At 40.1% G+C, this 22568-nt stretch overlaps 1 protein-coding gene across 2 annotated transcripts in view; it reads right to left on the bottom strand.

The window, feature by feature from the left end:
- Window positions 1–22568, bottom strand: part of LOC129345538 (tumor necrosis factor receptor superfamily member 1A-like) — a 59588-nt gene that overhangs the window by 30480 nt on the left and 6540 nt on the right. For both annotated transcript variants that reach the window (XM_055002736.1, XM_055002737.1), the window contains exons 2-3: window positions 14026–14227; window positions 6217–6345 (exon numbers count right to left, since the gene is read on the bottom strand). In XM_055002736.1, coding sequence (XP_054858711.1) covers window positions 6217–6345; window positions 14026–14227 — 331 coding nt within the window. The remainder of the gene's footprint in view (window positions 1–6216; window positions 6346–14025; window positions 14228–22568) is intronic.

Genomic DNA, 22568 nt, shown 5'->3' with positions numbered 1-22568 from the left:
GGGGAAGGGAGGGGGGAAAATTTGCCTTGTATAATTGGCAATAGGTAAATTGATCGTTAGATTGTTAAAGTGTTAATTAGATAAGTGTGTTTATAAGGATATTTGATATTCTAGGGATAAAGGGAGGGGAGGGAAGAGGAGATCTTAAGGATTTAAGCTTATAACAGACGCAAATTTAAACAATTAAGGGGAGGGAGGGAAGGGTGGTACAGGGTAGTATAATACAGGAGGTAACAATTCTATAAGGAAATTTTACAAAGCTAATATATCTACTAAGTTAATTATATTTTATAAGGAAATTGATAAAGGAAAATTCCCTAAAACAAATAAACAAACTAACAAACAAACAAAAGGAAATATAAGTGTATATATATATGTATATAGATATATATAGTTATATACATAGGTGTGTATGTGTGTGTGTATATAGTTATATATAAAATAAAAATAAAAAAATTAAAAAAAAAATTTAAAAAAATAATAATAATAAAAAAATTATTATAGATAAGATATAGGGGTTTAGCTATAAGGATTTGTGAATTAAGAGTGTGAAATCAAAACAAAGTACCAATTTGCAGGCTGTTTTACTGTTTGATATTATTGTTGTAAATTGAAATTTATTTTTATAGGACAGGCAGACTTGTATATCTCTAATCATGGCTTCTAAATTCAAAATAACCACTCTGAATGTAAGAGGTCTGGGAAACCCTGTAAAGCGAAGAAGAGTTATTTCTTTGTTGGCCAAAACTAAATCTCAGGTAATTTTTCTACAGGAAACTCATGCTAAAAATAATGATATAGATATATTAAAGGCAAACTGGATCCAGTCACAATATTATGCAGCTGGTAATTCAAAATCAAGGGGTGTTGCAATACTATTTGCAAAGGATCTTTCATTTCACCATAAAAAAACTTTCAAAGATCCTAAAGGGAGATTCATTTTTGTTAAAGGTTCAATTCAAGAACATAACTATACCTTCGCATCCATTTATGCTCCTAATAATCAACAATTAAATTTTATAGAAGAAACATTAGGAAAACTGGAGAAATTTCAAGAAGGTCATCTTATAATAGGGGGGGGACCTAAATTATATAATGGATTATAAATGGGACAGAACACATTTTGAAAAAAATTCTATTAAAAAGAACAGGAAGACAAAACTGCAATCCATCTTAAAAAGACATAATCTCATGGATATATGGAGGCAGCTACATGTAGGAGAAAAGGATTATACTTATTATTCTCAAAGACATAACACATATACTAGAATTGACTTTATTTTGATTTCTGAATCATTGCTTGAGCAAGCGGTGGACTCCCAAATTGGACCATGTTTAATTTCGGACCATTCCTGGGTCAATGTATTAATAGCATCAGAAATACAAAAACAATGCCCCAAACAATGGTGCTTACCGAAACACTTACTTTATAACCACCAAGCAGCCAAAGAAATAGAAAAGATCTTAGAGAGAGTTATAGCTGATAATAACTCTGAAGAAATAAAGGCTAATATACTCTGGGATACGATTAAAACAGTATCAAGAGGACATATTATAGCGCTCTCAGCGAGTATAAACAAAGAAAAATTAAAACATAGACAGGATTTAGTAAACTCAATTAAAAATTTGGAGGAAGAACATAAATTGACAGGAAGCAAGAAAATATACCAAAAATTAACTACCCAACGTAAAGCTTTAGAAACGATTGACAGTAATAATGTACATAGAAGTTTAATTAAATCTAAACAAAGATATTGGTTTAATACCCCTAAAGCCCTAAGATTTCTATCGAATAAAATAAAACAGAAGAATCTGAAAAATAATATTCATCTACTTCAAGATGAAAATAAAACAAATTGTCATGATTCCCAAACGATTTTGCAAGTATTTAAAAAATTCTACATGAATCTGTATTCATCAACAAACCCCAAACAAATTAAGATTATGGATTTTTTACACTCACTCAAAAATGTAAAGAAATTGGAAGAAAATCATAGATTACTTTTAGAAAAACCTATCTCCCTGCAGGAAACCCTAGAAGCAATTAAGTCAGCTAAAAACAATAAAGCCACGGGACCTGATGGATTCCCATCAGAGTTTTATAAAAAATATGCTATGTTACTAGCTCAACATCTAACTAATGCTTGCAATTTAGTTTTGGATGAATGTAAACTACCTCCTACTTGGAACATGGCCGATATAGTAGTTATACATAAACAAGGGAAAGACCCAACAAAAGCTGAATCATATAGACCAATATCACTTCTCAATCATGATTATAAATTATTTACATCAATCCTAGTTCGACGTTTAAACTCATTTATAAGCAAATATATTCATAATAATCAAGCAGGTTTTATACCCAAAAGAGAAATCACAGATAATATATATAAAACGTTAAATTTAATTGAGCATTGCAAAAACAATAAGACTGAAGCACTGTTCCTCTCATTAGATATTCAAAAAGCCTTCGATTCGGTTGAGAAACAATATTTAAGTAGTACCCTTCAATTCCTAGGCTTTGGTGAAAAATTTTTAAACACCATAGGAGCTATATATCTGCAACCTACAGCTAACGTTAGATTGAACGGTTTACGTTCAGGAGAAATTGTAATTAACAGAGGCACTAGACAGGGTTGTCCGCTATCTCCCATGCTTTTTGCCATAGCTTTGGAACCTTTTGCAATTGCATTAAGGGAAAATGAAAATATATTTGGAATCCCCATTAAAGGTAGATCTTATAAAATCTCGCTTTTCGCTGATGATATGTTAATCTATTTAACTAACCCAACAACCTCATTGACACATCTTCACCCCCTGCTAACGGAATTTGGTACTATATCGGGCCTAGTTGTAAATCAAGCAAAATCACAAATTCTCTCTCTTAATCTCTCTAAAACTACTGAAAAACTAATTTGTAAACAGTATAAATATCAATGGGCTTCAAATTATCTTACTTACCTTGGCATCAACATTACTCCCAATTTAAACGATCTCATTAAATTAAACCACCAAAGAATAGCAAACCAAATTAAAATAGAAATTATTAATTGGAACAAGCTAAAACTTAACTGGTATGATAGGTTCCATTTAACAAAATCATTTATATTACCCAAATTTCTCTTTATTTTTAGAGCAATTCCAGTAACAGTTCCTATAAAACTAATTATCCAATGGCAAACAATGATTAATAGTTTCTTATGGCAAAACAAGCATCCAAGGATAGCATTTTCCACGTTGAGAAGGAAATCTAAAGATGGAGGTTTTAATTATCCAGATTTGAATCTATACCAAGCAGCAATTAGACTCCTAAACTTACTCCAACTCATCTCCGTGGAAACTACAGCAGAATGGCTCACCCTCTTCAATACTTATTTAAACAAATTCTCTTTTAATGATTTAATATGGAACAAACAAATAAACAGACCCCAAAGCATTAACAAAAATATGTTTTTATCAGCAATTTTGCAGATATGGGATAAATTCAAAACTAAACTCATCCCAGAAAAATCCAGATTTTCCTCATTCCTTAATCAAGCTTGGTTTCCTCCAGGTCAAGAATCAGATTTTATAAAACTATTCCAACAGGCTAAAATGACAAGGTTAATTGATATTGCTACAAGTTCAGGCCTGATGGAAAAATCAAAAATTGAAGACAAATTAAAGCACAATCTAGTGTGGTTTAGATACTTACAGATTAAAAATATGATGGAACAAATAGGTATAAAATCAATAATGAAAACTCCCTTGACGGAATTTGAAATGATATTACGATCTTATACAACTCAAAAAAAAGGAATGATATCCATATTATACACTACATTATTGAACACACAGAACAAAAAGCAAATTCCTTGTCAATCTAGCTGGGCTAAAGATTGCAATGTAGAACAATCACTTCAGACATGGAACAAGATCTGGACTTCATCTATATTCAAATCAAAAGTTACTTTAACTAAGCTCCAAACGTTTAAAATTATTCATAGGTGGTATCTCACGCCTAAGAAACTATCCTATATATACCCATCAGCTTCCCCAAAATGCTGGAAAAACTGCGGAGAGATGGGCACGTTTGCTCATTGTTGGTGGGGATGCCCTATCATTAAAAGTTATTGGGAGAAAGTAATTGATTCGATCAAAACTATTACAGGATATGAAGTTCCCTTCGACCCTAAAATCCTTTTTTTAGATCAGTGGGAAGAATTACCTATACCTAAGATTAGACAAGAATTGATTGCAACTCTGTTAGTAGTAGCAAAGACTGAAATAGCGCTGGTCTGGAAGAAAGATCATGCACCCTCCATAGATTCATGGTTTGAAAAAGTATGGAATCACTTTATTATGGAAAAATCCATAACGACTTATACATAGCTGAACAGTTTCCTGCAAACTCCAAGTTTATGGAGAAATGGCTTCCTTTTTTTGAATATGTTGATACAAATAATATTCAGCCTAAATCAAAAATACTTCAAACAATTACTCTCTCTAGAACTTTTATGCTTTAATTTATATGCCTTGTTAAATTATATAATACTTGACTGTATATATCTAACTCCCTCCTGTATCAAAATAGTTTTGTAATGGTTAAGGTTTAGATTCATAGGTGCTTGTTTGTATGTTGTATGGTTTAATTGTAATAAAAAATTTATTAAAAAGAAAAAAAAAAAAACCTCATACTGATTTTGAAGAACTGTTAATTTCTCGTAGTAAAAAAGAAAAAGGTCTCATATCTATTCTTTATAAAATCCTAAACTCCCAAAAGTGGAGTAAAAAAGGAAACTATCAGCTTCGGTGGCAGTCAGACTGCAACACAATTATTTCCGACTCACAATGGGCACCAATTTGGTCCTCAAAAATATGCTCCGCTAATGCTATTAATATCAGAACAACCTTCAGAAAAATCATGCACAGGTGGTACCTAACCCCACTCAAGCTACACGACATAAATCCTTCATACGACCCACAATGCTGCCGTGGCTGCAAACAAACAGGCTCTTTTCCCCACTGTTGGTGGAATTGCCCTTTGATTTCACGTTACTGGAGCCTGATCTTCAACATGATTGGGAAAATAACTGGGTATGCCATTCAACCACGTCCTGAACTTGTTTTTCTTAATTTGTAGGGAAATGAGGACATCCTCATAATCTGAAAAGATCTGATTTCAATTATGATCAGTGTGGCCAAAGCCATAATCACAAAATCATGGAAATCCAAAGTCCCACTCACAATACAGCCTTGGATTAATAAATTATGGGAATTTCTCACAATGGAGAAAATCACAGACCGCATCTCAACCACTGAGAACCAGAACTTCCAATCCAATTTCTATGAGAAATGGTGGCCTTTTCTGGACTATATGGAAAAGCAAAACAAATACTTGAAGTCAATACCTGACAATCTCAAAGTTATAGCAATTTATTACATTTTATATTCTTTCGTTGTCTTTACCACATATATTGTAAATACTGCCAAGGCAATTGATACGCTGTCTCGAGCACATGTTTATATAGTTATATGGTTATATATTTGGGTTTTTTTACTATTGCATATTGTTAAAAAATTCAAAAATAAAAATTAAAAAAAATGTTTTATTCTTATTCTTGTGCTTGGGCAAAGTGGAATATAAAAAAGTCTGAAACATTTCTTAGCTGGAGCCAGTTTGGTGTCGTAGTTAAGACTCTTCCACCATTTCTCATAAGAAAAATGCTCCAAACCTTAGTTATCTTGGGTGCCATCTCCTCTACTTTTTCTAGCTCTGTAATATAATTTGGGAAGAGAGCCAGTTTGGAGTAATGGTTAACAGTGGCAGGACTCTAATCTGCAGAGCTGGGTTTGATTCCCCACTCCTCATCTGGAAGCCATCTGGGTGACCTTGGGTCAGTCACAGCTTCTTAGGGCTCTCCCAGTCCCGCCCACCTCACAGGGTGTTCGTCGTGAGGATAATAACAACACACTTTGTAAACCACTCTGAGTGAGCATTAAGTTGTCCTGAAGGGCGGTATATAAATCGAATGTTGTTGCTGTTGTTGTTGTAAGAAATCTTATGCCAAGAACTCTTAGTAGGTTTACATTTATACCACGGCTCTCTTTAATCTCTTTACATTCTTGTCCTGTGGTCCCAGAGAACATGTTTTCCCCTGCCCAACCCCTTTCCTCAGTCAACTCGCAAGCTTCCCAAAGCTGCTACTCCTCCTGCTGCTCTTCAGGTGGACTTACTTGACCGGCAATGCTGGCACCCACGACATTTTCCTGCAAAATTTTCCCGAGACATGTAGGCTCCCTCTGGGCACGTTGCACATCTGGTTGTTTGATCTTCACTTGCACAATGTTGTGCAACGTAAGTACCTGCAAAGGAATTTCCAAATAGGGGTAAGTAGAATAAACTTATTGACTATAGCCATAGGCCATCACAAATTTTCCAAACCATACATAACATCAGCTAAAAACAGTTACATCTAATATCATAGTTTAAAAGTATTAAATAAAATAATACAATAGACCCAGCTATCCCAGAAATCATGAAACCATCCCATTCAGTACCACCTTGGATCTAATCTTTTTGGCTGCAAGTGCAAACTGAGAGACTCTGTAAGATACATGGTTATCAATGTTTGATAACAAAATCACAATCTTCTCTATTTCAGAACATGCATTTGTGGCAGGTAAAATTCTGGCCATAGCTCCAGGCACACTATATAATGGACAATAAAAGAGGTAATGGGGAAGGTTCTCCACTGTGAGCGATCCATAAATGCAGACGCAGAGAAGAGGGGGAAAGTCATGGCTTAATGAGAGACCCAAGGGGGTAGATCAGAATTGTCACTCTGACTTAAAACCGAAGGGGTAAGGAGCGAGCGGTTCAGCAAAACAAACAGGCTTTGGCCTCTGAATTGCTTCTAATTAACCTGCCCCAGTTGTCCTAGCTCACACTTAAAAGGCATTTGCCTACCCACAGAAAAGGCTACTTTCCAACTTTAACTTTAATTGGGAAAATAATTTACCTATTGCAACTTCCCCTCCAAGCATCCCTGGAACTATACTTTTGGAGTGGTGCTGAGTGTTCTTCATTGGTGGTGGTGGAAGAAAGTTCCATCCAGTCCTAGCTGCCTCATGGCAACTACTGCTGAGGTTTTCAAGGCAAGAGACTAACAGAGGTGGCTTGCCGTTGCCTGCCTTTGCAGCCCTGGCCTGCCTGGGCCATCCAGTTCAGGGAGTTCTTCATTAGAGTTCCTGAACCTCATTACAGGACTACAGATCTCAGGGTTTGGGGGAGGGGTGGCCAGAAATAGGGCTGCCAGACTCTGGGTTAGGAAAAGTAGTGATTTGGGGCAGAGCCTGGAGAAAGTGGAGTTAGGGAGAAGAGGGGGAGGGGCAACTGCCATTCCATTATAATTCTGGGAGAACTCCAGGACCAGTCTAGATGTTGGCAACCCTAGCTAGAAATAAGCTTGAATGTACTGCGCTGACTTCCCCTAGGATAAAGTTCTGCTCAGGATGAACGTGTAGGCTGTCCTGTTATCTTGTTTTTTCCACCCCTAAGGCATTCCTTAATGAATAATGCTTAGAGTCATTCGACGTGTTACTTCTTTTATGACTTCTCTGCAGAACCAACCTGTGTTTCGTGCAGATGCATGTCAGCTCCAGGGACTGGCTTCTATAAAAAATGAGAGTGCAAATGAGCTTGGAAAGCTGCTGCTGGGAGAGAGAGAGCTCTTGGTTTTCTCCCAAGGTTTTTTTTTCCATGTGCAAAAACAGTGCAGGAGGGGGAGAATTTTCCTGTTTCTGCTGCCACATGTGCACAAAATACCTCCATGTGGCCCAGCAATGGAAAAACATCTCCCCTCCACACTGTTTTTGCATGGGGGGGCGGAATGGGAGAAAGGCAGGAGCTCCCCCTCTCCCCGGGGCAGCTTTCTGAGTCCATTTGCACTCTTGTTTTCTTAACAGAAGCCAATCCCCGGAGCTGACATGCATCTGCGTGAAGCATGGGTTGGTTCCATGGAGAACTCATTTAAAAAGTAACGTGTAGACCCTAAGTGAGGAGGGTGGAACAGAAGATGATGAAACGGAAAATGATTGTCTTAGTCTTTGATTTCCCTTTTTTGGGGTCAGAATTTTCAATAATCTTCCATTTCTGATATATTCAGAAACCTCAAGAGCTTGCAAAAGACCCCCCCTCTTCCAGATAAAATTAGCTTCACAGATTGAAGAAATAGAGAAAACTAACAACATTGTTTCTAAGTACTGGTTCAAGTTTCCTTCTTAATCTGTAGGTGGGGTTCTCTGTTGGCTAGTTGGAACTCTGAGGAAAATAGAGTCTCCCTCTAGTGCAGTTTTCAAGCAAACAGCCAGTCTGGTGTAGAGGTTAAGGGTCCGGGACTCTAATCTGGAGAGCCGGGTTTGATGCCCCACTCCTCCGCTTGAAGCCAGCTGGGTGACCTTGGGTCAGTCACAGCTTCTAGGAGTTCTCTCCACCCCACCCACCTCACAGGGTGTTTTGTTGTGGGGATAATAATAGCATACTTTGTAAACCACTCTGAGTGGGTGTTAAGTTGTCCTGAAGGGCAGAATATAAATTGAATGTTGTTGTTATTATTTGTGTGTGACATCAGGCAGGGAAGAATAAATTACCCTTGTGGGATTGTATATTCCAAGAGTCTTGCCTGAACTGGGTTCTCACTTCCTAAATATGCAATTATCGTGGCGAACAGGCCTGGAGAAAAACTTTCTGCCCCTTTAAAAATGTGTGGAAATGGACAACTCAAGCTTTTCCTGGGATGACGGTTGATTGCATCACCAGGTAAATAACATTTTTTCCTCCAGGCCTTTTGGCAACCCTAGAATGTGTGTATCAAGTGTATTGCTTAAACTGGGCTCTCAGTTCTAAAGATTGTAACATTATCATGTTAGTAGAGAGCCTGTCTAGTATATCTGCAGGTGAGGTGACTCCATTCAAACAAGATACCAGACCTTTGAAAACAACAAGCCGTGAAAACTAACTAAACCACAAGTCAAAACGTTGTATCAAATTAATTGTTCAATAAAGATCTTGATAATACAAACAGGTTTTAGTACGTGTATATACAATCATTTACAAAGCTTTTATTATATATCTAACAAAGTTCTCTACTCATTTCAACAACATAACAGGTAGGTTGTGTTCATTTCCAATTTACTCAAAATACTACATAAGCCTCTAAGAGTATTGTTAACAAAATAACTAAATATAGTGTATCCAAAGCCTTTTGCCTGAGGAGATGAGGATGCGATATTTTTGATTCTGTGGAAATCGCATTAAATTGTCACTACTCTGAGAAAGAATTTTGGAAACGGGGACAATAAATCGGATTACCCATCATGGACACAGTTGAAGTCATATCATCTGAGAAGGAGTCAAGGACCAATTTGGATTGTTTCAAGCATAGGAGGACAGTTCACAATATTTTATAAACTAGTAACAAAGCCGTTGTGGGAAAAAATACAATGGGCCCTAGAAAGGGGAGGGCAGGCAGGTGGGCCATTGCCTCCTCCTCCGTGACTGATCCCGGCCAGGTAAAGGAAGGGGCAGACATTGCCTCCTGCTCCATGTCTGATTCCAGCAGGGTGAAGGGGGAGCGGGCATTGCCTCCTGCTCTGCACCTGATTCCGGCCGGGTGAAGGGGAGCAAGCATCGCCTCATGCTCCATATATGATTCCAAACCAGAAAATGGAGGCACCTTCAACAGTATAATACAATACCAACCAAGGTGAACCACAAATGAAGGCAAAAACAATTTGCTAATTTACAACAATGTGTTACACCATATGAATAAATCCAATAAACAAGTGAAATAATTACCATAAATACCATAATCAAAAACCGTTAACAACCATTCCAAATCATATGAGACCAATACCAGTATAGAATGAACAGAACAATGAAAAAGATACTACAGATTCAAAAGGTGCAAGAAAGTCCAGGTAAATAGGAGAGTAACTCAGTTCTCTAAATTATTTAATTCCATTAATCTTTTCTTTCTTCCATGTTCTGTTTGTTTCCTTTAGGTGGTCAAATGCAGACTGGTACGCCCAGAGGACATAGCCTGCCCACCTGATATTCAGGCTGGCAAGGTTCCTGATGTTTCATTGAAACCTCTTCAGGGGCGGTTAATGACTCCACCACTAGTATCATAAAACAAATGCTTACAATAAATGGTTAAAGATTCAAAGAATACAAATGCTATCAATTAATTGCAACTTACCATACATACAAAATCTTTCAGCACCAAAAAGTCAAAAGGTCCATGCTTGATCCTGGCTGGGTAAAGTGGGGCAGGCATTGCAAGCTGCTCCACGCCTGATTCCAGCAGAGTGAAGGGGCAGGCAGGCATTACCACCTGCTCTGCTCCTGATCCTGAGCGAGTGAAGTGAGGGTGGGCATTGCCGCCTGCTCCGCGCCTGATCCTGGCTGGGTGAAGAGGGGTTGGACATTGCCTCCTGCTCCATGCGTGATCCTGGCTGGGTGAAGGCAAGGGGAAGGCATTGCCACCTGCTCTGCTCCGAATCCCATCCAGGTGAAGGGGGGCGTGCATTGTATCCTGCTCTGCACCTGATTCCAGCAGGGTGAAGGGGCAGGCAGGCATTGCCACCTGCTCCACTCCTGATCCTGGCCGGGTGAAGGGGAGGCGGGCATTGTCTCCTGCTCTGCACCTGATTCTGTCTGGGTGAAGGGGGGCGGGCATTGCTGCCTTCTCGTCTCCTGATCCCAGCCAGGTGAAGAGGGGTTGGACATTGCCTCCTGCTCCATGCCTGATCCTAGCTGGGTGAAGGCAGGGGCGGACATTGCCACCTAGTCTGTGTCTGATCCTGGCAGGTTGAAGGGAGAGTGGGCATTGTCACCTGCTCCACTCCTGATCCCAACTGGATGAAGGTGGGGGGTGGGCATTGTCACTTGCTCTGCTCCTGATCCCAGCTGGGTGAAGGGGGGATGGGCATTGCCACCTGCTCCATTCTTGATCCCAGCTGGTGATGGTGAGTGCAAGGATTGCCACCTGCTCTACTCCTGATCCCAGCTGGGTGAAAGTGGGGTGCTGGCATTGCCATCGGTTCTACTGCTGATCCCAGCTGCATGAAGGCAGGGGGAGGGCATTGCCACCTGCTCTGCTTCTGATCCTGACCTGGGCTTCCTGCCACAACATGCTCTCAGAGGGACGGGCTGCCTCTTCTGGGCTTCCCTCCACAGCATTGCCATCGGGAGGCACACCAGAGTAGGAAGTGAGTTGTCTGGAACACAGTTAGCTTTTTATATAGCAGTCGTACTTATGAATGTATTATATCTGCACTATCACTTTAAAGATTTGAGTAAAAATTCTTTCCTGCTATGTTAAGATTAAAGCGATTGTGAAATACAGAGGCTTGTTCGGTGTCTTGTCTGTGAATGAAATTGTGCAATATATTTTTGTATGTTTCAAATGCACAAGCACTTTAATGCCCTGAGATTTAGTTATTTTGTTGACAACCCTTTATTGAACAATTCATTTGATACAACGTTTTGACTTCTGGTTTTAGTTAGTTTTCATGTCACGCAGCCATCTTTATGTTTCTATTCACATCATGCAAAAAAGGTTTCTTCTGTCTGTTCCCATTAATCCCTTCAGGTCTTAAAAAAAAAGAAAGCAAGACAGAGATCTAATTGTTTTGAAAAATGGGGGGGGACTTATTTGAGAAACATGGAAAACATAAATTAATGTCTTTGTGCAGTTTGGAAGAGAAGGAAGGAAAATGCTCTTGAGTTCCAGCCTCCAAGTCAAATCCTGGTTCCTCATTTACTTTGGTACCAGTTGGAGGTCTGCTTACTAGGCAAAGCTCCTGAAGCAAACCTGGAAAAGGCAGCTTCCAATATGGAGCCAGATCAGCAGAGGAGGTTGGGTGGGTGGTAGAACTCAGGGATGGCCCAGCTGGCCCAACCCAGAGTCATTCCCAAGGGTGGACCCTTCTTACCTAATTATTATTCTCATGGGATCTCCCTTATTTGTGTTAGATTCTTGGTATTTAATCATTTCCTTGTGTTGGCTTAACATAAAAGAATAGAAATATTTAGAAAAATTACATTTTCGTTTATCTTTCTAATTTATTTTCATATATAACGCACATGTGTTATATATGACACACACGCACACACACTAAATAGACTACAGAGTTATTGGCTTTCTGGTGCTTTTTTGTGCTTTTGGCACATTGTATGACTCTGGATTATTGATAGCGCTGGCTGCAAATCATCTGTGGAGGCCATAGGATTGCCAGGTCCATATAGGGAAATTCCTGTACATTTGGGGCAGGGGGGTGAAATCTGGAGAGGGTGGGGTTTGTGGAAGGGAGGGACCTCAGCTGGGTATAATGCCAGAGAATCCACCTTCCAAAGCCTTCCATTCCCTCCTCTCCAGGGGCACAGAGGAAGCAATGATCATTTCTCTCTGCCCCCTTGCTGGAGGGAAACTGTGAACCAACCCAGTTTTGTGTATACAGGTACTGCATTTACCTTGCCTACTGGTTATATTTTGTTTCACAGTATGTGAGAGGAAGAGGCTCTGTTCTGGAAAAAATATATATGTTTCTTGCTAGCTGCCAGAGCCCAGCCCTGAACAGTTGTCATGAAATAAAGAGGCAGCTGGCAATTTACAGAGCCCAGGCTGACATGGCTGGGTTGCCTGGGAACCAGCTTTCTCAGGATAAAAGTCCCTTCATATTCCTGTGTTAAAACAAAGCCTCTCTCTTCACAGTGTGCTACCACCTCTGGATGTTTGCCCCCCCCCACACACACACACACCTTAGGACCAGAATAGCTGCCCAGGGAAACAATTGCCCCAAAGAGGATGCAGTGGTGAGGACATGCAAGAAGAACTGTTGCAATGATCTCTACTAAATACCTTTATTTCTAAAGCCTGAATTTGAAGGTAAAAATACAGACAGAGACTGAGTCTCTCTCTACAGCAGACATCTTACAGGGTAACGTGCCAGTGTAGGGAAAGGCAATGTTAGCCGGGAAGTGTAATTTTAAAGGGTAGTTTAAAAAGACAGAGCCAGTGGAGATGGTTCCTCAGAGAGTTTGATAATTTTATCTTCATCTTGGGAAGGTGCTGTCAATTTCACCTCTCCTTCAGGAGGTGAGGATGAAATTAACAAACCCTCTGAGGAGGGATCTCTGCCAGCTCTGTGTAGAGAGGTGAAATTTAAACTATGCTTCCCAGCTAACATTGTGTATCCGTACACTTGAGCGTCCCCCTGTAAGGTGTCTAGTATAGCGAGGCTCTAAGGTCACAGACTAATGAAAATAAAGGCAGAAAATGGTTGCCAACTAAATGGAACTTACAGTTTCTGTACACCAGCCCCTAAGGGAGCTGATGAGTTAGTGTGTACACATACACACACACACACACACACTCAGTGTCATACCAAGGCAAAGAAACAACCCCCATGGGCTCTCAGACAAGTTATCCAATCTGCTCTCAAGGTTCTGGACCCCCCAAAGCCCTGGAAATTCTTTTGCCCAAGAGCAAGATGACTGCAGATCAAAGGCTGCATCTGGTTTTTTTTGTTTTGTTTTTATAATAAATTTATTCCACGTTAACTTAAAACATAACCATACAAAACCCAAAATATAACAGTTCCTAAGGAGTTCCATACATCTATCTATCTGTTTTGATAGACATGTGAAAGGACTTCTATCCTGAGAGAGCAAGCCAGTTTCCAGACAGCCTCCTGATCGGCATGGCTTTTAGTCCACATGGATTTCATAACCCCACAAATCAACTTCCTTGGGGTTAGACAGGAGTGCTGACCAGAAGAGCACATGGGAAAGAACTGTGGCCACCAGAGCTTTCCATTGATGGATCATTAGATCCAACCAAATGGTGGCACCATCATAATTTGAATTGCAGCAAAGAAAGTTCAAAAGTACACATTTAGAAACAAGGAGATTTTTCAGTAAAGGGAGACATGGAATGTGCAATAGTAATAGATGTCACTCCATTTTATATTAGCTCATACCTTTGTGACATTTAATGCAGCAGTGAGTCTTGTTTGGATGAAGGTAGTGCCCTTGTTGACACTGCAGGTTCCTCCTTTTTCTGACAATGGAGCGGATGAAGGCTTGTTTGTCCACTTCTGCACTGTGACTATATTTGCTACTGGGGATAAGGGCTGTTCCCAGAGATGCCTCGGTTTTCATCTGAATCAGGATTAATTCAACCTACAAACACAAAATTAAAAAAAAGGTTGTTCATCAAGGAAGACTCAGAGCTGACAACACGAGTCGTTCAGTCTTAACCTGAGGACCAGTTCCCTACTTTCCAGGCAGACGCATCATTTAATGGGATGGATTGTTGAGCACCATTCTTTTGAAATTGTTGAGGAAATGGCAATCAGACTGATGTCGACACCATTCACATGTATGGCAGACTATTAGAATAGACTGGTGATATAGTCCATTGTTACCTTGAAAATTCAATTTATTTGCTGCTTTCCCCCTAAAATTTGTGATAGGAATCTACATCTTCTGAGTTGAAATACCAGTGTCTCCTCTGGCTGGTTGCCTTGCTACCACCTGGGCTCTGTCCCAATCTTATATACTAATAGCCAAGTGGCCGTGACCTGAGGATACTTAAATCCAGAGATTGGGTCATGAATGGACAAAACAGATCTTCCTACACACCTGAAAAATGTCCCAGGTTTGCAGAAAAATCTGAAACCTAAAAAAATCCCAAAACATATAGGATAAAAAACTTCAAAATGATAAAGGACAGCCTATAGCTTTAACCAGATGCTCTCAGTGGCTGTTGCTAGGCAACCATAACAGTATTCTAGGCTTGGTTTCTGTCAGTAAAAGACAGATGAAGGGAGTAAGAACCTTTCCAGTGGTGTTTGGACCTTTGAGGGAGGACTAATTGGGACCAGGTCTGCCAGCAACCACCAGACAACTTCCTACCATGTGACTTGCATGATGCACCGAGACCCGGCTGCTGGCTACTGTTCAACAAAAGAAACAAAAGAGGCAGCCCAGTAGCTAGAAGCCAAGGAAACAAAATGGAAGAACCACAACGTGGGCTAAAGTGAGAAATGAATACTTTACAAGAGTAATTAATATGCAAACATCAGACCATTCCATAAATATACAAAAAGTCGTTCTGTAAAGAATCATATCATACATATACAGTTGTTGTAGCTTCTCCTATTAGGTATTTCTCTTATACAAATAAAGAGCTTTCAAAGTTCTGTAGGTACAAGTCCTTCTATAGTTACAAAAGGAATATTTAAAGTAGGTCTCCGATGGAAGAGAGTTCATTCAGGTAAACATACTTTCTTCTAAAGTGGACCTCCTCCTTGGGGGGAGCACAACTGCTGGTCCCTGCTCAATGGTGGACCAGCAATTTAAACCACATGTTTCATTAACAACTTTCTCAAGAGCATAGAGGCATAGGTCTGAAAATAATATCCATCACGCAATCAACCTAACTTCTGCATGCTTCAATCGAAGAACCTTCAATAGAGTGGCAATAGCAGCCCCTCCACAAGCCAATATAGTGTAGTTTCAGAGGGGATTTCTGGTTGGGTGTTGACCGCTGCTGATGCACTCCTGGAGTTCCATGGATTTTAAAGGTTTTTATCATTTAACAGCCCTTAAAAAGGACTCATTTTAAAATTGTTTTATTAACTCACAACAAATATTTATGTGCCATAACAAGCACAAGATGGAGTGTAGTTTCAAAGTAGGATATGTGAGACCCAGGTTCGAATCACCCCTCTGTTATGGAAGTCCATTGGGTTACTGATCCAGTTACACAGTCTCAGCCTAACCTACCTCTTGTCAGATAAGCCCCAGCATATCTGCCATGCATTGATTGTATCCAGGTGTATCTTGCTAGAGTAATAGGCCTCTAGAGTAATAGGCCTCTGAGTACATGCAGAAGGGAGTCTGATTTCTGGTGCACTATTGCTGACTGCTTATATTACAGGAGAGTTGTTTGGCTTATGAGTTCCTGCCGAGCTGGGAAACCTGACCTGGACTTCAACGCTGGAATGAACTCCTCCCTGCCTCCCCCGCTTCTTCCCAGAGACTGAACACAGAGACTGATCTAAACTCCTCTTTCTCCCCCCTCCCTTCTTCCCAGGCCTTGCATGCCAAAACTCCTGACTTTCTATCCTACTGGGGGTGGGGACATGACCCTATAATTGATTGTGCCTGACTAGCTCCAGGCATTCCAGCCAATTCCACTGTCATAGTAGCTTGATACTGGCATTAACCCTTAATAAAACACCTTTAACTCATACACCTGAGTGATGCAGTGAAGTGTTTGGGGAAATACCTGGCAAGTCCTGACACCTCCCAGGGTTGTTCTGAAGATAATATGGAGGCAAGTAGAATGATTTCTCCAAGACTTCTGTCTGTGGTCTAACTGTAGCTAAAATGTCATCACAATATGGTGATATAGTAGAATGAAATCAACAAATCCAGCGTTTGCCAGAGAATTCAGACCAAAGAAACACTGGACATACTACATGTTTCTGGTCTACACGTAAAGTCATATTTAACTAGAGCAGGGTCCCCAATCTTTTTGAGCCTGCAGGCACATGTGGAATTCTGATGCAGTATGGTAAGTGCAGCAACAAAATGGCTGCTACAGCTTTCTTTTACTCACACAGTGAAAATGTTGTGCTATGGAAGCCAAAGAAATGTTTTTAAAAATCTGCACAGTCAATCAATATTCCAATGGCAAATCAGAAGCCATGCCTTGCAAAAGCCCCAACTGGCCCCACCCACTTTCTAAAAACACTTGGTGGATACCAGGAAAAGTGTCAGTGGGCAAAATTGTGCCCACAGGCACCACGTTGGGGACCTCTGAACTAGAGCAATGGTACTCACTCTGCAGCTCATAAAGAGCCACACTCACAGTTTGCATCAACCAGAAGAGTCTCATTTGCTTCCATCCCTGGTATGAGGCCTGTAACTTAAGATGGCAGCTTACCTGTTCCTCTGGCAGGTGGAAACCACCTGCCAACCACAAGGCTCACTGGACAAGGACCTTGCCCACTTTCATGAAGCATAGGGCTTCAGCATACCTAGGGGAATTGTGCTCCAAAGAGCCTTGTGGTATTCCAAAGAGCCACTTGCTTAGCCAAAGATGAGAATCCAGAGAACATGCTACACCTATGATGATATCAGAAACAAAACATTGTCTAGCTTTATGGTTAAGTAACCCCTTATTGACTTTCTGCATGAGATGAGAAAAAACAAACTGATGATTTGTGGATTTGATTTCTAAGAAGATAAATTTGGGAAAAATAGAAGGGGGCAGTATTGAAAACAAAAAACTCTGGAGGTATCAAAACTACAAAATATGTTTGTAATTTGTAAAGATATGATAGGTGTTGTAGAGAAAAATGGAAGATGAAATATGTATTATTTTTCTTTGGTTGTTTTCTTTAATTTTTATTTTCTTTTTATCCTTTTCTCTCTCTTCTTTTTTATTTCTTTTTTCTTTTCTTTCTCTTTTCTCTTTCCTTTTTATTGGGCTTTTAATCCTATCAATAAAATACAAGGTATTCCTTTTATTAAAAAAAAAGAACATGCTGGAAATGTTTGGGAAAATAAAAAAGTGGCACTGGGTAAAGTGCTGCCAACATTTCAGACAGTGAACTTGGAGGATCAGAAGCACTGAATGGGAGAAAATGCGCGCGCGCGCGCACACACACACACACACCCAAGATGTGGCTTTGTTTGAAAAGGTTAAAAAAAATCCGTTAGCAAGCAACATGCGAACTGGTTATTTCTGAAACAGCACAAAAATCCATCATCTACCAGTAGCCAAAAGAGTTTATAAAGGCTGTGAGAATAGGGTTCAAACTCTGTGTGGGGTGACAGTGGACAGTGGCTAGACTATTGATAAGGGGACTCAATTAAGAAATAGGAGTAGCTATGCTAGATCAGACCAACAGCATCTAGTTTCCTACACTGGCCAACCAGATGCCCCTGAAAGGCCTGCAAGCTGGGCACAGAGCCCAAGGACTCCCTTGTTGTCCCTCCAGCACTGACATCAGACGGTTCCTGCTGCTGAACATGAAGGTTCTAGTTAATCTTTAGTCCCATCAGCGGCTACTAGCCACATTCTCTACAAATTGGTCTTATCTCCTTTTAAAGTCAACTAACGGCCATTGCCACATCTTGCGGCCGTGAATCCCACAAGCTGTTACTTTTTAAGTGTATTTTGTCAGTCCTGAATGTATTGCCCATCAACATCATCAAATGCCTGCAAGTTCTAGTATTATGGGAGAAGGAGAACAAAGTTTTGCCTGTCCGTTTTCTCCAAGCCACGTCATTTCATAATATGTCCCTCCCCCAGTCTTCTTTTCTCTAAGCTAAAAAGGCCCCACCCCCAACTCCTTAGCCTTTCCTTGGAAGGAACATGTTCCAACCCCTTAAACATTTTGGTTGCCCTTTTCTGCACCTTTCCCCACACTTTAATATCCTTTTCTTTTTATTTATTTTACTTCATCTATACCTGGCCTTCCTCTCCAACGGGGAAGCAAAGCAGCTTACATCATTCTCCTCTCCTCCATTTTGTCATTACAACAACCCTGTGAGGTAACAAAAGAGCAAGAGTCCAGTAGCACCAAATTTGTGGTAGGGTATGAGCTTTCGTGAGCCACAGCTCACTTCATCAGATGAGGTAAGTTATTTTAAGAATGTGTGTGACTGGGCCAAGGTCAACCAGCAAGCTTCCATGGCAGAGCGGGAAATTGAACTTGACTTGCCTAGATCCTAGTCCATCACTCTAGCCACTATAGACACTACATGATATTTCAAATGGGCCACATCATAAACCTATATCCAAGATATGTAACAGCATTACTATCCTGGCCGTTTTGTTTTCAGCCCCTCTTCCTAAAAATCCCTAGCGTAGAAGCTGTCTTTTCTACTCCTGCCACAATTTAAGTTGACGTTTTCCCTGAGCTACCCGCCACAACCCAAAGATCTCTTTCCTGTCAGATTACCAATTTAAGGCTGAGAATTTCCTGGAGATTTGGGACAGGAGCCTGGGACTGGGGGTGGAGCATGGGATTGGGGAGGGCAAGAACCCCAGCAGGGTAGAATGCCATAGGCTCCACCCTCCAAAGAAGCCATTTTCTCCAGGGAGCCTGGTGTCTGTAGTCTGGAGATCAGCTGTAATTCCAGGAGATCTTCAGGCCCCATCTGGAGGTTGGTAACCTTACTTTCCTAGTCAGTCACTGCTCATTCAGCTCCTACCAATTTATAGTTAAACTTAGGATCCCTTACTCCAAATTTTGACCCACTTTACAATTATTCACATGGAACCTAACTGGTTACATTGTTGTCCAACAATTTGGAGACATCCTTTTGGAGCTCTTCACAATCTACCTTCATGCACACCATCTTGAATAATTTTGTGTCACCAGCAAACTTGGCCACTGTGCTGCTCACTTCAATTCCAGATCATTTATGAACAAATTAAATAGCAGCTGTCCCAATACTCTGCTTAATTCCCTCCATCGTGAGAATGGTCCACTTGCTCTTCCTTTCTTCTCCCTGTCATTTAATCAGTTTCTGACCCACAAGAGATGCCATCCTCTTATCCCATAACTGCTAAGTTTACTCAAGAGCCTTTGGTAAGAGACTTTGTCAAAACCTTTTTTCGAAGTTGAAGCATATTATGTCTACTATACTACTCTTGTCCAAATTGGTAACCAACTTTTTAAAATTCCAAATGCTTGGCAACAGGACTTGGTTTAATGGAAATCAGGCTGATTCATCCTCAGTAAGGCTAGGGTTGCCAACTCTGGGTTGGGAAATTGTGGGAGATTTTGGGGGTGGAGCCTCTGAAGGGTGGGATTTGGGGAGGGGATGGGCCTCCACAGGGTATAATGTAATAGAGTCCACCCTCCAAGTCAGATATTTTCTCTGAAGGAACTGATCTCTGGAGATCAGCTATAATTTCAGGAGATCTTCAGGCCCCACCTGGAGGCTGGTAACCCTAAGTAGGGCCCAGTCCTATATGTACTTAGTAATTCTGTCTTTCATAACAATTTCCACCAATTTACCCAGAACAGACATTTGGCCTTTAATTTCCTGGATTTTCTCTTAATCTCTTTTTGAAACATGAGTGTTCTGTTTAGTGCTTTCCAATCTTTTGGGTGTCCGGTTTTAGAGGAACATGTCACATTTGTGTTCAGAAATAATCAGTTTTGGCCCTAAAACGTTATTTGTCATCGCCTCTCTTTGACTCACTTCTTCTGACAGCCTTCCTGAGAAGGATGTGGAAGAACGCTGCACAATTTCTGGAATGAAAAATGAGGCAGAGTTCAATTTTTCTACAGTCCCCCAGGGTTGTCTTTAGCAGTCCTTCTACTGCTTTGTCATTTGAGCCTTCACTATTCCTGGCCAGTTTCCTGCTTCTGATATATCTAAAGAAATGTTTTTCATCTTAATGTTTTAGCATTATGTTCCTAATATTCTCTTTTCACCTGTCTTATTGTCAACTCACATTTGTTTTTCCAAAACATGCATTCCTTCTTCATCCTCTTATTTGATGAAGGCTTTTTTCTTGCTGTCTTTTGTTGTTTCCTTTGCGCATTAACCATACTGGCATCCTCATAGATGTGGTGGCATCTTGCCTAACCTGTGGCACAGCTTCTATCAGACAGCATCTTCTCATGGGTTTAAATATTCAAGCATCCTGGAGAGATCTGGCCTTCTTTGCCTATCTTTCAGATTCCCTTTTACTAATTACTGCATTTTTGAGGTTTTCCTTTCTAAAATCAGGTTTGGCAGTGTTGGACTTTGGGGGCAACTGTCTATTCATCTAATGCTGAACTTCATAGTGCTGTGATCTCCGACTTCTCTGGTGTTTACAGTGTTAAACATTGTAGCTGTTAGTTCCAGGAAGCTACAGCCATTTCAGTAAATCCAGCCCTCTTTTCTGGTGAGTCATACATACATCTCTGCCACAGGCAATTTGTTAGCTGCTTCTGGAGCTCTTCAAGACAACCAGTTCGAGCATTTTGCTGACTGTTAATCCCATTTGAGATAATTTGCCAAACTCAGGTCAAAGGTAATAGTATAACATGTAAGTTTACATGCAATATTTAGGCTGGTTTTAAATCTTGCAAATTTGCATGTATATACCCTACTACTTTGTTTATTGAAATCTTTGAAATTGACTGTATTGACTCACACTGTGTAATCTGCTTTGAGTATCTGAATCTCAGTGAGAAAGGTGGACTATAAAAGAAAGAAAGAAAGAAAGAAAGAAAGAAAGAAAGAAAGAAAGAAAGAAAGAAAGAAAGAAAGAAAGAAAGAAAGAAAGAAAGAAAGAAAGAAAGAAAGAAAGAAAGAAAGAAAGAAAGAAAGAAAGAAAGAAAGAAAGAAAGAAAGAAAGAAAGAAAGAAAGAAAGAAAGAAAGAAAGCTGTCTCTCTCTCTCTCACACACACACACAGCAAAACCTGGAGCACAGCACTGAAAGCCACACAAAATGGTTGCTTTAAACAACAGACTCCCTGGACAAGGGCACCTTTTCCCTAACTCTACTTTTTACTAAAACAAGAAGGTCCTTCGAACACCTTCTTGAGTTTTCATTCCAGGTGTGCTGTGCAGATATCTAAGCACAGACAGAACATTGGATTTGAATGTGGGGAAACCAGATTCACATCTAAATTCAACTCACAAGCTCACTAGTCCTTTTCAGGTGCGCCTACCTTTATTTATTTTATTTACAACATGTATACCTCACTTTTCTGTCCCATCAGGTCCACCAAAGTGGCATTTCAAACAGTATAATTTAATACACCATAAAATCAATTAAAAACACTTCAAATACATCTTGCGTACCAAGAGTGTGTGCCATATGCAATCCTCTCAGTACGTGCCATCACCATTTTGTGAGAAAAGGGAAACTTTCATATTTTACAGCACTGATACATATGAACATGTACCCTTGAAAATATGAGTTTCAGGTAGCATGTATTATGGCAGGAAAATATGCATGGTATCCATTTTCGCACAAAACGGCAATCGAATGTACCAATATCACACTTAGCATACTCTCCTGGAAAGGCTACTGCTATGAAGTCACGTAATAGCCAATTCAGATTTGCTGCAAGAATGCACTTGACAGAAAAATAAAAAAATGGGGAGAGGCCGTAAACTTCAGAATGAAGCAACTCTGAACTCCTCAGAAGAAATGAAACCAAGAATTTTGATGTACTAATACAACACAGGAGAATAAAACTGCCTTTCAAAAGATGATGTCTTGCCTAAAGAGCATAAACTCTGGCTAGCTGATGATGACAAGGAACGAAAGAACTAAGAGAAAATGGCTATGAGCATAAAAACAAATATATTTTATACATCAGAGGCAGGATCAAAAGAAGCAATGTAATTAACAAAGGGATTCCTAGCAATTTTCTGGGAGGATAAATGGTATTTTTTTTGCATCAGTCCTTGGAGAGATACCATATCTCAACCACTATAAGGACATCAGAAAAACTGCTTTAGAGCACTTGCCAGATGGCCGCCACC

The sequence above is a fragment of the Eublepharis macularius genome, chromosome 18 (assembly GCF_028583425.1).
Source record: "Eublepharis macularius isolate TG4126 chromosome 18, MPM_Emac_v1.0, whole genome shotgun sequence".
Lineage (NCBI taxonomy): Eukaryota > Metazoa > Chordata > Lepidosauria > Squamata > Eublepharidae > Eublepharis > Eublepharis macularius.
Note: the sequence above shows the minus strand (reverse complement) of the source record. Positions and strands in the feature narration are given on the sequence as shown.